General features: G+C 33.2%; 1 protein-coding gene across 1 annotated transcript; it reads left to right on the forward strand.

The window, feature by feature from the left end:
• Positions 1-12,808: 12,808 nt before the first annotated feature.
• LOC149562895 (sugar transporter ERD6-like 17) lies at positions 12,809-17,621 on the forward strand. Its single transcript, XM_089826345.1, has 6 exons — positions 12,809-12,893; positions 13,294-13,356; positions 13,442-13,501; positions 16,307-16,402; positions 16,499-16,687; positions 16,793-17,621. Exons 1-4 carry the CDS (start codon positions 12,852-12,854, stop codon positions 16,400-16,402), a joined length of 261 nt encoding a protein of 86 aa, XP_089682471.1. The 5' UTR covers positions 12,809-12,851; the 3' UTR covers positions 16,499-16,687; positions 16,793-17,621.
• The last annotated feature ends 278 nt before the right edge of the window (positions 17,622-17,899 follow it).

A 17,899-nucleotide genomic window follows, 5' to 3' on the forward strand; every position in this document is an offset into this window, starting at 1 on the left:
CAAATCAAACGTGTAGGGGAGAAGTGAATTGGCATAAATCTTTTGCTGCAACATATTGCCATCAAATTTCCCATTGATGCCAAATCAACCTCTTTTGGAAGCTCATAGATTATGTAAACCATGCTCCTCTCATGAGGAAGTGCCTCACACAGAAAGATCATAGTTATGCGTGTCTTGAGCATCCCTAAAGGACAAACTCAAGAATCAGTCAACAGTAGCAATTGTTCCTGCAAACAACTTCTACCCCATGCTCTAAGTTGATGCTTTTGTTTATGTGAATCCATATTATTATCCATGATCTCCTCTAGATTCACAACCTTGCTCTTGCTTCGCACATATAGCATTCTACCAGTTCACTTCAACATTGACTTGGTTGTCATCTTGTTTCAGATCTGCTATTTTTTCTTGTTTCTCGACTTCAATGATTTCTTTATCATTAACCTTGTTTGAATCATCAATTGGTTCTCCATCTTCAATCTTATTATTGTCTTGATATTTTTGTTGTTCCCCATCTAAAGGGACAATTAGAGTTCTTTCCTTGTCCATATCCTCTAGTGTCTGTATGACTTCATCCTGTAGCCACTTATCAATCTCCCACTTTAGACCATTGTTGAAGAGTATATTGTGCTAAGATGATAGACACTTCACTCACAATTCTATATAATCTTTTAGAGATGTCTCCCTTTCCCATCCACCAATTACCCAATACTTCTTGATTTGCTTCAATGACTCAACCAAAGTGGGTATTTGCAATTCCTGACACTCTACAATAGGAGTGAATGTTGTCATTGACAATTTTGCTTTGAAGTGTTGTGAATCTCTTTTTATACTTGCTTTAGTCAAGAGGTTGAGTGTTTTCTTTGTCTTCTCGTAAAGCTTCTCTTGACATCTTAGCTTTCTCTATGCCAAAATTGATTCTACTCTCTTATCCTTGCATGGAATTCAACCAAACCAATTGTAGATGAAAGTATATTCATAAGATTGAACTGCCATGTCAATAGTTTTGGCTATAAATATTTGCATATACAAACACAAAGTACCTAGGATATGCAAACAAATTCTAAATTTCCTAGTCCAAAGAGCCTTCTCAATTGCATTCAAACTTCATGTTACATTGTTCTTCGATCATTTAGGACTCATACCTTCCTATTACAACTGATTCCAACAAAAAATAAATTAGTTGGCTGTTGGGTTACATAATTGCATTATTTTGTAAATATTACAAATTGATAACTTTGACAATTTTGCAAAAAAAGTTTCTTTTTCACTTACAACTTGATCAGGAGTTGACGACTTGGTCACATATGACCCAAATGAACACTGAACCATGTCTGCCCCTATTCCACAAGCCTAGGGTGGTCATCGGCCAAGTTTGACCACATGAGTCCTAATACATTAAAGCACAATATTTGTTCTATTGGCCTTATTACAATTCATCAACCTATGGAATGACCCATATGAGATCTTATTACATCTCATAACACCAAAATATCCTCAATATCCTTTCAAGACTCTTGGGTGCCCCACACCAAAATTATAGAGGATTACAATAGAGAATTGGTTTGAGTAGCTTGGTTTTTTTTGCTTGAGTGGAGTGTCTTTCTGTTTTAATTACTTGCTGGTCTAGTCAAATATATATGTCATTAGATAATTTAATTATAATTAGCAATTGCACTCTAACAAGGTGCAATGGTTACATCGATAGGAAGATAAATACAAATTATCTATTGAAGTGTAGAGATTTTTTGTCTAAAACAATAGTTTTGTCTTATTATATTCAAACATGTTCTTTCCTAAGGACATCACTCTTTTAGGAAATTTTCCCAATTCCACGAAATTTTCTTTGAGCCTGAGTGATGAAGTGTGGGGAGATTATTTTTAGTATAACCATATTTTTCTTTCTTATTTCATGCAAACATGTTTTTGTGTTTTATTTTGAGTTCATACTATCTATTTCCTACTCCATTACCAATGAAAGATATTTTTAGTGCAAGTACATCATGAATCATTGCTTCCAAGATTGGTGTCTTTTCATTGGGTTACATGGTCAAATTATACAATGAATAAATAGAATTCAATGAAAACTAAATTGTGATTAGAGTTCTACAATGAAATTCTAGTTTCTTCTCATTTGCATTTCTTTGAAAACTTCACTAAGCATAATCTTTTATCACCATACATCTATAGAATTATGATATAATAAAATTAAAATTTACAATTTTAACTTTTAATAGTTAAATAATTACAAATTATCTCAAAACAAAAAAAAGTCAAACACAATTACATCGAAATAAATAGAAAATAACATATCCACACACATTCTTAAAAAAACAAAATATGTGACGGAGCATTAGAAATATATAGGGCCCATTTGGCTATTGGGATTTGCAATTCCAACATTGGCCTCATATCCAAATTTTGTCAGATTCTGGATTTGTTCTTCCATAATTGGGTTTTGATTATATGATAGGAACCATTTGGTTCACCTAGAATTTGATTTGGAAGTTATTTTTCTTGTGTTTGGTTATACAAAATTGGAATTACAATAAAATTCAGATCAGTGGTTGTGTACAAAATTTTGGCATAAACAATAGATTCAATTTCCATAATACTAGGTCATTTGGCTTCCACTAGACACCAATGTTAAAGGAAGGCAAAATTGATTGCTTGGTCACATCTAAAGTTTCTAGATGAGAATTAAATTTTAATTTTTTCTTCCGATTTCTCATTTATTTGTTTCCCTATTGAATCCCTCTCTAGGAAAAAAATAAAATTGATCATTTTAGTTTTAGTATTGGGTGGAAGATCACAATTGTTAAGGATTAAGATTGTCCAGAAGAATCCAGAGAAGAGGCTTCCTAGAGCCTTCTATTGTACAGTCCATATTAGATGTAGAACATTCTAGAATATAGAATACTCTAGAAAAGGAGTTTCTAGATTTTGGTATTACATGTATAAATATGTGATGTGCACATACAAGCTGTGCATTGTTAGAAGACATTTGAAGGTCTGATGTATGTAAGCAAGCTAGATTAATATATTGTTGTTCATCAGTTATATATCTCTATTTTTTTGGCTCTATTTTGCCTTGTTGTCGACATTACAAAAATCATTACTTTGGTTTTTATGTTGTTTATGGCCTGTTTTAAAGCTTAAGCTTAGTTGGAAATAGATTTTTGCGTGGTTCAACTGGAGATTTATTTAGAGGTTCAACTAGAGATTCAACTAGAGATTCAACTAGAAATATCTCTAGAGAGATTTGGTTCAGGAAATACATTGCTAGAAGTGGTTTGTTTGCAAGGCTCTTTTTTTCTTTTTTTGGTTAACATGGGCTCTTCCAATGAAGTTTTTCCTATATTTGATGGAAGTGGTTTTGGAGATTGGAAGATTGCAGTCAAGAATGCTTTGAGAGAAAAGACCTTATAGAGGATAGTGAATAAGGAGATTGGAGAACCCCAAACTAATAAAGAAAAAGAGAATTGGAGATGCAAGTTGGAGCAAGCTAGAGGTATTATTGGTAAAGCTTTAAGCCCCAATCTCAATAGAAGGTTTTTTGATAGTGATGATCCAACAATGTTGTGGGATAATTTAGAAAAATATTATAAAGTTGCTGATATTGCTAGCACATTTAGTATAGAGGAAAAATTGGTGAACTTGGATCCATCCTATTTTGAAAAAATTACTGATTATTTCAATGAAGTTACTTTTTTAAATGCTCAACCAAAAAAATAGGTGCTGAATATGCAAAGAAAGATTTTCAGTTGATTGCGATGGTTGAAAGTAAGCTCCCCCAACCATACAAGGTATTTAAGGAATCAAGGAAAATGATTATTCAGCTAAATTTGAATACTCCACAACAAATTTTTGATCAATATTGTAAGTCTGTTATAGATGAAGAAGCCCAACTCATTAAAGAAGAGTATATTAAGAAAAATCATGCATATGTAGCTAAAAGTCAGTTTGTTATAAATGATGGAAAGAAGAATCAGAGAGGATATAATAAATTTCAAAATAATGAGAGTTCTAACCATTTTTTCAGAAATGATGGTGCAGAGAAACAAGGTGGAAGAAAACCCATTAGTTGTAGGTATTGTGGTGGTGAAAATCACATGGAGAAATTTTGTTTGAAAAAGGGCAATGAAAGGAAGCAAAACAAGCCCAAGCAAGGAAATTTTAAGGATGACAATAAGGATAGATATAGCTTTGTAGCCATTTCGCAAAAAAGAGAAGATAAAAAAAGTAAGGAGGTAACTGCTACATCTAAAATAAAATCTAATTTTAAGAGGGGGTATTTTTCTTCAAATTCTATTAAAGAATGGATTTTAGATTCGGGTGCATCATTTCACATGATTGGAGATAGATCTTTGCTTACTAATTTTTATGAAGGAAACAGTTCAGATCAAGAAATTACTATTGGCAATAAAATGAAACTGCCAATTATAGGTACATGAACAATTAATGTAACAAATGGGTCTTTGAAAAATGTTTTATTGTTTGAAGGATTAGGGGTGAATCTAATTTCAATATACAAAATAGTTGAAGCTGGATATGAGTTTGTTGTTACTACTGATCAAGTCATTGTTAGAGACAGAGAAGACCCAACCAATATTATTGCCATTGGTAGAGTTGATCATGAAGAAAGTCTTTTTAAATTTGTGTGATTTTCTGATTAAGAATTTAAACACTCTCATGCTTATATTGCTCAAGCTGATTATATGTCAAAACTTTGGCATGCTATACTTGGACATATCGATTATAGGAAATTGCAACATATGGTTAGAATGGATATGGTTAGAGAGTTAACAAAAATCTCACCATCTGAAGGAGTTTTTGAAGGATGTGTGCTAGGGAAACATCACCGAGATCCTTTTGATTCAGGTAAAGCATGGAGAGCCAATCATCCATTACAACTCATTCATAGCGATTCATGTGAACCAAGTTATCCCTCAATTTTTAGGTGCTAGGTATCTCCTGACTTTTATTGATGATTATAGTAGGAGAGTATGGGTTTGTTTCATTGAAAGAAAGAATGAGGTACTTGAAGTTTTCCAAAAATTTAAGGCTTTAGTTGAGAATCAGTGTGAGAAAATAATTAAATGCTTAAGAACAGTTAATGGGGGTGAGTATTGTAACTATGCATTTGAGTCATTTTGTGAGAATTGTGGAATTAAATTGCAAAAAATAGTACCATATACTCCTCAAAAAAATGGGGTGCCTAAACGAATGAATAGAAATCTTCTAGAAATGGCTCATTGTATGTTGCATTTAAAAGTTTACATAGTAAATTTTGGGGTTTGGCTATTGCTTGTGCTACATATATTGTGAATAGAGTTCTAACTAAAGCCCTCACAAATATCACCCCTGAAGAAGCTTGGAGTGGTAGAAAACCCCACATTGATTATTTTAAAGTATTTGGGTGTATTGCTTGGACACATATCTCTGATGAAAAGAGGAAAAAGTTAGAACCAAAGAGTTACAAGTGTTTGTTTATGGGTTATAGTGAAGAATCAAAGGCTTATAGGTTATATGATTTGACAACAAATAAGGTATTTGTTAGTAGAGATGTAAAGTTTGATGAACATTCACAACTTACAACAACAACTGCATCTCCAATTCTAGAAAAAGGTGAAGATTGTATTGATGAGGATGACATACGCATTGCTGATACAAATGAAACTACTAATGCTTTTGATCAGCCATAATTGCAGGTAGTGATAATGAAGAAATTTTTTCTCCAACAAGATAAAAGACAAGAAGTATTGAAGAAATCTATAGGCAAGGCTAAAAAATCCAAGGAAGGAATGGTTGTGCTCTCATGGCCAAAGCATTACAAGCAAATGATCCAAAGTCCTATGAGGAAGCTCGAGGGAAGAAAGAATGAGAGCAAGCCATGAAAGAAGAATATAATGCATCAATGGAAAATAAAACTTGGGAACTTGTACCTTAACCCCAAGGTAAGAATGTTATTGGTTGCAAATGGGTTTACAAAACAAAATTTATATCAAATGGTGATTTAGAGAAATTCAAGGCTAGATTGGTTGCTAAAGGATTTAATCAAAAAGAGGGTGTTCATTATGAAGAAATATTTTCTCCTGTCATTAAAATGAATACAATTAGAGTTATTTTATTTTTGCCTGCAAGTCTTGGGTGGCATGTTCATCAAATGGATGTAAAAAATGCTTTCTTAAATGGAGATTTATATGAAAAAATCTATATGAACTAACCTCCAGGTTTTATAGATCAGTAACATCCTAATCACGTTTATAGATTATAGAAGTCACTATATGGGCTTAACCAAGCACCAAAATCATGGAATGAGAAGTATTTTCAGTGTCATGGATTTAAAAAATGTAAATCACATCCAAATCTTTATGTGAAGAAGGTGAAAGGTGACATCATCATTGTTGCAGTTTATGTAGATGATTTACTCATTGCTGGACCAAATATTAATTTAATCAATGATTTGAAATAAACTCTCAAAGGGGCATTCTATATGACTAATTTGGGTGAACAGATTTATTTTCTTGGCTTGCAAATTAGTAGGCTTCATAATGGGTTGTTCATCTCGCAAACAAAATATGTTTTGGATCTTTTAGAGAAATTAAAAATACTTGATTGCAAGCCAACCCCTACTCCTTTCCAATTCGAAGTCAAGCTTACTAAGGAATGCACCTCCAAGAAAGTAGATCCTACTCTATACAAACAACTTGTTGGTAGCTTGGTTTATCTAACTCATTCTAGACCAGACATTTGTTTTGCAATCAATTTGGAATCTCGATTTATGCAAGAACCTAAAGAAAGTCATTGGATGGCTGCCAAGAGAATTTTGCGATATGTTTGTCGAACAACGTACTATGGCATACATTACAATTATAGGTCCCCAATTTCTTTGCTTGGCTTTATAGTTTGAAGTTGGGGTGGTGATATTGATGATAAAAAATCTACTGGAGGCTATATTTTTCAGCTTGACTCAAATCCAATCACATGGAGCAGCAAAAAACAAGCCACTACATCACTATCTTCATGTGAAACAGAATATAGAGCAACAAAAGAAGCATAAACATAAGTAGTTTGGATTTGACATCTTTTATGTGAGCTTGGGCTTTGAACAAAGTTTAGCTACTACTTCGTATTGTGATAATTAAAGTGCTATACAAGTTGCAAGCAATCCTATTTTTCATGCTAAAACAAAGCACATTGAAATTGATGTTCATTATATCATAGATCTTGTTCAAGAAAATATTGTTAATCTTCAATTTTGTCCAAGTGAAGATCAAACAACAGATATATTTGCTAAGAGTATGCTTGAGGCTAAATTTCTCAAGCTACAGAGTCTGCTCGGTATGATTGAGGTGAACATTAAGGGGGGATAGTCATAAAATGTTCCCCTCTTCCCCTCTCTTTTGTATTTTTTTGTAGCCAATCTTAAGGGGGGATGTTAAGGGTTAAGATTGTCTAGAAGAATCTAGAGAAGAGGCTTCCTAAAGCCTTCTATTGTACAATCCATATTAGATGTAGAACATTCTAGGATATATAATACTCTAGAAAAGGAGTTTCTAGATTTTAGTATTACATATATAAATATGTGATGTGCACATACAAGTTGTGCATTGTTAGAAGACATTTGAAGGTCTGATGTATGTAAGCAAGCTAGATTAATATATTGTTGTTTATCAGTTATATATCTTTGTTTTGCCCTGCTGTCTACATTACAATAGTCATTGCTTTGGTTTTTATGTTGTTTATGGCCTGAACTAACAACAACATTCGGGGGTAGTATTCATGGTTTGGTAAATTGAAATTTATGATATGTAGATGACTTAAAAAATTATGTAAAACACCATAAAAAAAATGAACGAAGTCACTGTTTCATTACAAGGAAAAAGGAAAAAGATGAACAGAGCCATAATTTCATTTCAAAGAAAAATAATTGATGAATGCAAGGAAGAAAAAAATTGGCATGCAAAGGTATGAAATGAGGGTTTAGCAGAGAAAATTATGAAAGAAAACAAGAATCCAAAAATGCAAACCTTATAAATACGAAACTGACCACGAATAATGTAACTGAGAAATTAGATTGGTATTGGTGGTGGAAGAGAAAAGAAGCATTCGAGAGATAAAGGTAAGGCTTGAAAAAGATGCAATGATGGACTTAGTATTTCTTCTCTGGACTATGTTTCATTTTTTTTCTCATCAACATAATCCAAATTAAATTGCAATTGTCTAGCAAATTTATTTTTCTAGCACCATATCTGAAATATTAATAAAATATAGTTTATGGGAAATGAGAATTGGAATTAGCAATTCCTATTCCTCCTCTTCAGGTGGAATGCCAATTTCTCATTTTGGGTCCAAAATGGGAATACGAAATCTAATTCTCAATTTTGGTTTGGTGCATTCAAATTGGGAAATATTAAAGGCTCTAGACTATTTTTTTTCTGGTAATCAAACTTAAGACAATTAATAATAAACTAATAATATGGCATAAGGAATAGTTTGGAACATATTTAAAGAAAAGGGAAGGGTATAAAAAAATTAGAAATACTTAACAAAATAATTATTAAGGAATAAATCCTAACATTTTTCAAAAATTAAAATCCCTCAAAATCAGACTAGAGGACGTTCAAATTTCCAGCAATGTTTCAAAAATGAGGGCATTTCATTGGTAACGAAGTGGTGGAAGCATTAGAGGGTCTATGAAACTAGAAATTTTTAGAAATAGATAATACGGGGGTGGGGTGTGGGTGCAAATTAGTATTCTATCCCACAACTAGATATTGGTAATTACTTTGCAACATGCATGATCATGTGTAGTAAAGAAAGTGAGAAATGATGGAAATCCAAATAGGCAACCCACCATAGACCCAAAAAATGATCCTTGACATGAGCATTGAGCTCTCATGGATGCAATGCATATGATCCTTCAACTCACTTCTCTCTTCAACCTATGCTCCAACCCCCTATACTTCACCAATTTGCACAAACACCACCTCAAACTTCCAAACTCCCTCAATTTGCAACATCAATCGCCTTTGATAATTCATCCACCCATACACAAACCAAACAACACTGTGGGACAAATTTAGAACATACACTAGAGCTCTTCCCTCCCTCAAAATCCCAAACAACTTTACCTTTTCCCAAAACACTTGGTAAAGTAAAAGCATTTTCAAATACCCTTTTCCAAGTACCTTAACATAGCCAGACCTTACTATAGACTTCTTTGGACCAGGTTTGACTGTTTGCACAATGTGACCCTTAAGTAACATAAAATCCCATCAATTAATAGAGCATCCTCACTCTGGTCTCATCCATATCACTCCAAACTCTCAGCAGAGTCATATAATGGCTAAATATGACTAAATCTTAAAGGGTTAAGACTCTGATGCAAAGCATGCAACAAAAGCACCAAAATGCTCTTCCAAACTTCAAACAACACCTTAACTTGCTTTCAAGGATATTGACTGATCCAATGGGCTTCTAACATAGGTAGACTCTACCTTGCAAGTGGACTCCACTTTACAAGCCCAACCCTCAAACCTAGGGCATTCAAACAACTTAGATCAATCACAACTATTAGGGACTCCTTATCACCAATAGGCCTAAAAGGGAAAATACTTCTTAGATTGATTAGGACTCAACTTATCTATCAAAAAATGGTTTCAATAGATTCAACTCAATAAGAAACTCCAAGTTTGAACTTCTTCTCATACCTAACAACAAATTTGCAAAGATTGTTAGCAACATTCTACTAGGACAAATTCTAGTTTCCACGGTCAAAATCCCAAACCATAAAAAGGACCACCCAATGTTTTTACACCTTTAAACACCCTTCAACACTCCTAAGAGATTCCAAAAGATCAAGCACAAACTCTGCTCCAGCATCAACTTATGCCCACTTTGTGTCACAGTCCTAATTGGCTAGATTAGGCTGCGTTACAAGGAAAACATAAAAAATGGGTTCACAGACTTGGTTCAACCCCTTGGATCTCTTCCACATATTCAATTTTTCCTTCTACACCCTTCACCTGGGTCAAATCAATCAACTTGGGAGCTTGATCCTTCTTTTTCCTTCAAAACTAGACTAGACATAAGACTATGTTCAGTCTAGGGCTTGTTGGTAAAAATAGGAGCCTACTCCTACAACCATAAAACTTTTCCATCTCAAAGACCCCTCTCCTAACTTGTATTCCACAAAGTGGAATTGAAATCACATGGTGGATTTGCAAGTTAGGAGGCCATCTTGTTGAAACCCTCAGATTTAGGGTAAATCCGGGTAACCTTCACAAAAACTACTATAACTTTTGTTCTAAATAAGATAAAGCCTCAAACCAATTGCAATAGAACCTCAACTAAATTATCTATCCAACCATATGAAATTTGTATCACTACCAATTCGTATAGGCCTTATAGAATTGAAAAAATAGAGAAAAAGTTAGAAATTCTGAGTTTTATTCACTAAATGCTGTTCACCCGTCCATACAATGACCTTCTCCACTTGTGGAGACCTTAAATAAATTCCTTTCAATGGTTGCAACTGCTATTTGAATGGTTGGAAGACCGTACAACCTCTTTTTCAGTTTGACAACCAAAATTGCAAAAATTGCTATTTAGCAACTTTTTGCATTTTTCAACTTTCTTGCTCTTTTTGCAATTTTTTACAAACCCTTAGTCCAATGGTGTCTTAATGATTCAAAACCCTATAAACACACTTATACCCACCTAAAACATCCTAAAAACATCAAAATACTCAAAATCACATAAATTAAGACTCTTTGGTTACATATGGTCACTTCGTTTATAACCACACCAATGTGCCAATGTACCTTACAAGTGAGTCTTTATTATAAGTATGGACCAAGCCTCTTTCCTAATGATTCTAATCTATCAAACAACCTTCAGACCATGCCTTGGAGACTTAGGTGCCCTGCACTAGACTCAATCCACGAGAAACCCCCAAAACCCCAATTTATGACTTCCAAACCCTCAATCCAACGGTTTCTCAAATCCACTATATCTGGTCAATTCCAAGAACAAATGATTTTTGTTTCTCCTTTAGATGATCATACTAAGATGGTTCAAACCATAAAATAGGTTCCTCCTTCATATGAAAACTCTACTATTGCTTTGTACCCATGAATTCCTTCTAGGAAACCTATTTTTCATAATAGTCAACCAATGTTGCATTCTCCTTTGCAATTAAAAGGTTAGAAGACAATTATACATGTTAGAAATGCACATCCCATGAAGTCTGGGCCCTTAGAATTCATGGGATGGCCATAAAGTAATATGTCTTAGGATTGGTTACAAGATAACTAACAAAATCAACACTTGTTTACTTGCACCAGGCGTATAGACTTCTCAAAACGAAGTGAAGTTCATTCAACAATGATTAAAATGGAATCAATAAGCCTTGCTAATTCATAGATATGTCAATCCAAACAATGAAGAGTTCAACAAATCAACGAAACAAGAAAATGAGCATTTTATTGCTCACTGTTTTTATCAGTCCGTACAACTAGATCTCTGCCATACAATAGATGCATTTATGCTTTAATAGCCTTCCCCAAACTGTCACAACCAACTCTTACTGGTTGGAGGCTTAGTTTAAGCCTAAAGACACCCCAAACACTAATTCCCTCCAAATACCTTTATCGCTGTTTGTTTTTAAATATTTGAATTTTAAATAACAAAAATGGTTTTAAATTTATATTCAACCCTTATTCTAATACCTAGACATATCCCCTACCGATTCTAAACTACTTGTAAACATAACTTAAGTTTGGACAACATTAGTCCAATGCAAACACATTCTTGGTCCTTTAAGGACATTACAAGTATGACTTTCAGTCCTGTTAGGAAATTAAAAAATAAACTCATCTGATTACATTGTTTGCTTATGAAAACCATTATAGCTTTTAATTCTAGTCCATTTGTATTGCTTGGATATCTCCTTGTCCTACTCACTCCTCTAATCTTCATGGTATGTTTTGGTGTCTTCATAGGATGATCTTGGTGCCCCAGCACCACTAATTAGGCCTCCAAATTTTCCATTTTGAAAATATTTAAAAAAAAACTCAAGAAGATACCAATTAAGTTATGGTTTTAGAGAGCTTGAATATTTTCAAGGTTTTAGTTCTTCAACCCCTCCGTACAACTCATTCGTATAAAAAGCCTACTTACAAGGGCTTTAAGACTTTACTTGTTGACGAGCCTTACAAAGATTCAAAAGGAACACAAAAAAATTCAAATCCTTCTTAGTTCTTGGAAACTATACCTTTAAAGAAGCATTACAAGATCTTAGGGGAAGCCAATGTGATGTGTCATATGAAGCAATTGAAATCCTGGTGCATATCTTTGTCTATTCTAGAAATATATATATTTTTCATTCATCGATATCAACTAGTTCAACTTCCAATTTCAATTTAAGCTGAAATTTGAGTAAAACTTTGGAGCTAATCAATTCCAATGAAGACACTAAAAATAATAATTGATTATTGCTGATATTAGGTTATCAATCTATTGAATATATTATATAGGAATATATAGAGGAGTTGGAAAGTTTTCCCAAGACCAAAATACTTGATTTGTTTCACAGAAACTATGCTCCTGCTATCATTGTAAGAAATATACTCAACGATTTGTGGGTTCTCCATAATTTATCTACTCATCCAAAATTCCTTCCAATAATCCATTCATCATTTACAACTTCATAATATGTACTGTACTTGATGAAATTTTGTTTGTTGAATCTTAATTATTTATCTAGTCATCCTTTACAACTTAACAATTGTATTTTCTGTATCAGGTTGGTGTTGACCTAGCGGTATGCCAACACATTGGTGGAATCAATGGTGTTATATTTTACACCAGTGCAATCTTTGAGGCTGTTGGTGAGAAGCTACGTTAGGATATTAGATGTTTCTCTTTCATTTCTGCTGAAATAAATGTGTTCTTTTCTGTTTTAGATGTAATATAATTGTTCTGATTAGATAAAGTGGGATAGGGTTCAAACACGTACAATAAAGAAACAACAAGATCATAAAAAGTAATATAAAGTCGAAACAATAGGCAGAAGGAATTCATAAGAGGTCAAAAGACTTTTGGACTTTAATGTAATATAATTAATTTGGACATCGTTGTAGGCTATTCTTCGGGCCAGACAACATCAGTTGCAATTGCTATAGTTTAGGTGCCAACAATGGTCAATTCCAGATAAGAATATCTTATTTAGTTCCTCTAATGATCAAACACGTTTGTCTTACTTATTAATTAGAAAGTGGTGCTTGGCAGGTGCCAATGACAGTAGTAGGTGCATTGTTGATGGACAAATCTGGTAGGAGACCGCTTCTAATGGTATGAGTTAGGTCCTGAATATAGACTATTATAAGGACATTTACTGTGTATTAATTTGAACAATAATAAAGAAAAATTTCTTCAGATTGCTGCAACAGGAATGAGTATCAGTTGCCTTATTGTTGGATTGTCATTCTACATACTGGTAACTACACTTTCCTGTCATTATAACACTTTATGTCCACTAACTCAATTTAATGGGATTTAATTTCATTTACCTAATGCTCATGCAAAATAAGGTAGCCATTTCTCTCGTTAAATCATCTAAGACTATAAAGGGAATGCCATTGGTGTCAATGTGTTTAAAAATGGAACTATTGTTGACAAGCATATATTTTCTATTTGATAATTGAGTTCTAATGTTACTTTAGTCCACAAGTTGGCAGCCAATTTTTCAACATAATTACCAAGTACATAAATGATAGAAAATGACAGTTAGATAGAACATCAAAATTATGATGTTTATTTTGAATTGTTTCAGTCTACCTTGTTCTTCAGGAACACTCTACACAATCTGTTTTATAGTTGATTAGGAGTAGGCTAGCTCTGATTGGTCTATTGGTGAGTATTACATCATTAACCAGGCAATATTTTATTCAGATCTCAATACTTCAGTATCCATTTCTGATAAAAATTATTGTTTATAGCATCTTCTTGTATTTATGTTGTACAGGCCTGTATTGCAACATTTTCATGAGGGGTTGGTGGAATTCCATGGGTTATAATGTTTGAGGTTAGTTCTCATTAGAAAAGTGAATTGACTAGGTTAAGATGAAAATGTAGAGATGAAGTCAATCTATCAGTAAACACTAATGAATCAAAACTTCCTACCTTATCATTTCTTCTGAGTTTAGTACCCAACTCTTTTGATTACCAGAGGCTAGACATTATTCTTGAGAAGAATGGACCTCATGATCATTATAAAGAGATTTTTCTTTAATGAGAAGACCCAATGTCTTATGGATTAGTTCCTCTGTGCACCCTCATCCTCACCTACCTTGAAAATATCTAGAGAGCTTTTCTTCTAAATCATTCTTTCACTCAGACTCTTCATTCCCTAAGGCATTTAATGCTTATATCCCACTTCAATCATTCTCAACACCTTGGTGTAATCCTTGGATCATTAGGAATGCCTGCCCCTAGCTACAGATGCATGTACCTTGCCAGTATAGAATCTCTCCATCAATAGCCAAGCTTTGAAACATGGGTTACAACTTAATCCCTAGGCCACATTAATTTAAAACAAATCCTTAACTATGAAATAGATAAAGCAATTTAGTAAACCAATTAGTTTTGGAGCTTGCAAGTGTTCTCCAAAAGTTTTAAACCACTAATATAGACTGAAAAGACAATTATGCAATGAAATTCTGGTAATTGAACTTTAGTCTTTAGGTCACATTAGTCAAAACTAAACCCAACCTTCCAAATATTAAAAGCAATTATATCAATAATCAATGGTTTATTTATATTGATAATCAATTTATATGAATTTCATAATCTATAGATTTATCTGTGTTTGGTTTGATGCAGATATTTCCGATAAATATGAAGGGCAATGCTAGAAGCTTGATGTCTTTTGTTGCTTGGTTTGGTGGTTGGCTTGTTACAGTTACTTTTAATTCTCTCTTGTCTTGGAGTCCAACAAGTTAGATCAATGAAATAATTCACTCAACTTTTCCTATTTTGATACTATCTCTCATTAGTTGTAAGAGTGCTTGAATGGAGAAATGTTAGATGTGTTTTGATTTCTTTTTGGGAGGTTTCTAGATTTCCTTCTAGCAACCTATCAATATAACTTTCTTCCTTTGTGATTTATTATTTTGATGCATCACAGAGTATGCTGTCAAAATTCTGTGATCTATGTATCAAACTTTTCTTATCTAGCTCAGTATCTTCAATATAGATAATAATTCAAATATTTAAGGTCTTTAATGTAGATATATAGAGTATGACTGCCAAATTTATTTCAAATTTGAATGCTCTTGAAATTGTTTGCATATATTTAATCCATGCCAACGTTTTCGATGATCCATTATCACCTTGTCTTTTCTAGATCATTGTTTCAATAATGCATTATAGAGTATGATCCATGTTCTTACAATCCATTGTTAGGATTTTTTATATTTTTAAATTCATTGTATTGATGGGTGTTTGAACTCTTTGAAAAACTTTATTATAGACCAAGAAAGTAAGACTACCTAATTCAGTTATTTTTATCATTTTTTCCTATCAATATTTTAGATCATGTTCTATGATCTACCATCACAACTTTCGTGTTCTCTAACTTCCTATCTTGATCATGATAGATAATGGAGTATGTGCCATTGCCATAATGTCTTGTTAATAACTCATAAATATTGATGCAAAAGAGATTTATGAAGTCATATCAAAATCTTTGAAATTCATTAAACTCTGAGAAAAATAGTGTACACTAAGTAAACTAATAAACATAATCTTTGTTCGCTCTGAATTTTCATTTTTTGAGTTGATTGTGTATTTTTGTAAACTCAGAATTAGAAATCATAGCTTTATCTTTCATAATAACTTTTCTCTTCTCTAGCTCATTATCTTGTTTGATTCATTATAAACCTGACCACACTCATATTAAAAAGTCTTAATTTGTATCTTAAATTGGAAAGCTTGTAGACTTGATTGCAGGTATCTCCAAAATTATATTTATGATCTAGCATGACTTTTTGTTTCTTTTCAAGCTCACTATACTAAATGATACATCATGGCAGGTCTCTTTTTCACTAATTCATTGTCTAGATTATAGATTCTAAAATATGAATTGCAAAGTCGATGCAAAAATGTTATACACGGTCAAAGTGAACTGTCCTCATTCTATTCATTTTGTTTTGGTGTTTATTTTATAGGAAGAGTATTTGGGGTCATTCAATATGATGACATTCTAACTTGTGTCTTTTCAAAACTTGTTTAAACTAACTAGGTAAAAATGAAGCTTAAAAGCCACCAAAAGAAAATTACAGGCTTGGCATTTTCACACACTTTGAATGTATTGGTATCTTCTGGGGCCAATGCCTAGGTTTGTCTTCATTTTGTATATCCATTTCCATCTCATTTTGTACATTCTCATGTTTATAGATTCAAATTAGTAAATGTTTGGCCAATGTTCTGGCAGCTCTGTTTCTGGAGCATTGATAGATGGGAGAAGCGAAAGTCAAATTTTTTACAAGTGCAGATAAGAAGATCATCACCACCGTTTGGGGATACAAGAGTACAATTCCAGAATGATCAAGTTCACTTATTGGTTGTTCACGAGAGCCAGCTTGCTATTTATGATGCTTCTAAGTTTGACCGTTTGCATTATGTACGTCTTTGTCAGCAATTTAAATTCAAATTTAGTAAGTGATAATTATATAAGCTACCTTCTCTATATGAGTGTAAACTGATATCACATTTGTTTGTACTACAGTGGACACCTCATGATTCTCTATCTGTTCCCATTTTAAGTGTGATATATTCATGCGACAACCTTCTTGTAGTAGCAGGCTACTGTGATGGTGCCGTTGGAGTATTTGATGCAAAGAGCTTGAGGCCACACTATCATATTGCACCTTCTGCATATATAGCTTTAGGCATGAATAGGTAAGTTGGCCCAAGGAGGCAAAAGTTATGTTATGTATGGATAAATGGATCCCCAAGTATTTTATGATTTAACTCAAAATGTATCCTTTGATTATTCATGCAGTGTCTATCCTCTAGTAATTGCATCACATCCATCTGACTCAAATTAGTTCACTCTTGGAATGATTAATGGAGGAGTTTATGTCATTGAGCCTTCAAAATCAATAGGAAAGTGGGGTGTGGGACCTCCTCCAGATAATGGTATAGTTGGATCAAATCCAACATTAAGCAATCAAGGTTTAGAACCAGCTCCAAGGTACTTCATCATATTAGAACATGGAAAATGGTGCCTTGTACTACCTTTTTATGTTTATCACTTACCTATCTACAACTCCGCAATTGATATTGATGACAATCTCTTGCCTTCACCGTGCTCCTTTCGATATATCAGTCTTGTAACCTGTATATATATCTTCAAGAGCATGGTGGTTCTTTGTGCATAAGTTTGAGCTTTTAGAGAAAATCATTCACTTATGAACATTCCATCAAAGATGATGTATATTGAGGATATGGCTTTTCTAGCTATTAAGTGGAAGTTTCACATTTTTTGAACATTCAAATAACTTTACTTTTATTGATGCAATTGAACTACGAGTGCCTTTTGTGTTCTTGAAAAATGGTAAGCTTTCAACTTTTGTGAAGCCATTACAGATGCAAATGAACTACAACTAGTGAGGTGTCAATTTTAGGGCAATTTTTGTTTCTATAGTATAGTTCAATTGGTAGAAATAGGCTCAGTGATTGATTGCATTTTAATATTATGTCCTGGATGCTCTTGCCAAGGAATTGATCAAGAAGCAACCAAATAAGGGGTTATAGTTATATATGCGCTCTTATGATGATGTGATTGGGATTGTAATTTTTTTTGTCATGTTTATCTGTTTGAAAAATAGAG

Source organism: Cupressus sempervirens, chromosome 4 (genome assembly GCF_028749045.1).
Source record: "Cupressus sempervirens isolate cs-2001-9-10 chromosome 4, ASM2874904v1, whole genome shotgun sequence".
Lineage (NCBI taxonomy): Eukaryota > Viridiplantae > Streptophyta > Pinopsida > Cupressales > Cupressaceae > Cupressus > Cupressus sempervirens.

Coding starts and splice junctions, on each gene's coding strand:
- LOC149562895 (XM_089826345.1), top strand. CDS start 12,852: ATGGTGTTATATTTTACACCAGTGCAATCTTTGAGGCTGTTG. Junction 12,894..13,293: donor TGCAATCTTTGAGGCTGTTG/GTGAGAAGCTAC, acceptor GGTGCTTGGCAG/GTGCCAATGACAGTAGTAGG. Junction 13,357..13,441: donor GTAGGAGACCGCTTCTAATG/GTATGAGTTAGG, acceptor AAATTTCTTCAG/ATTGCTGCAACAGGAATGAG.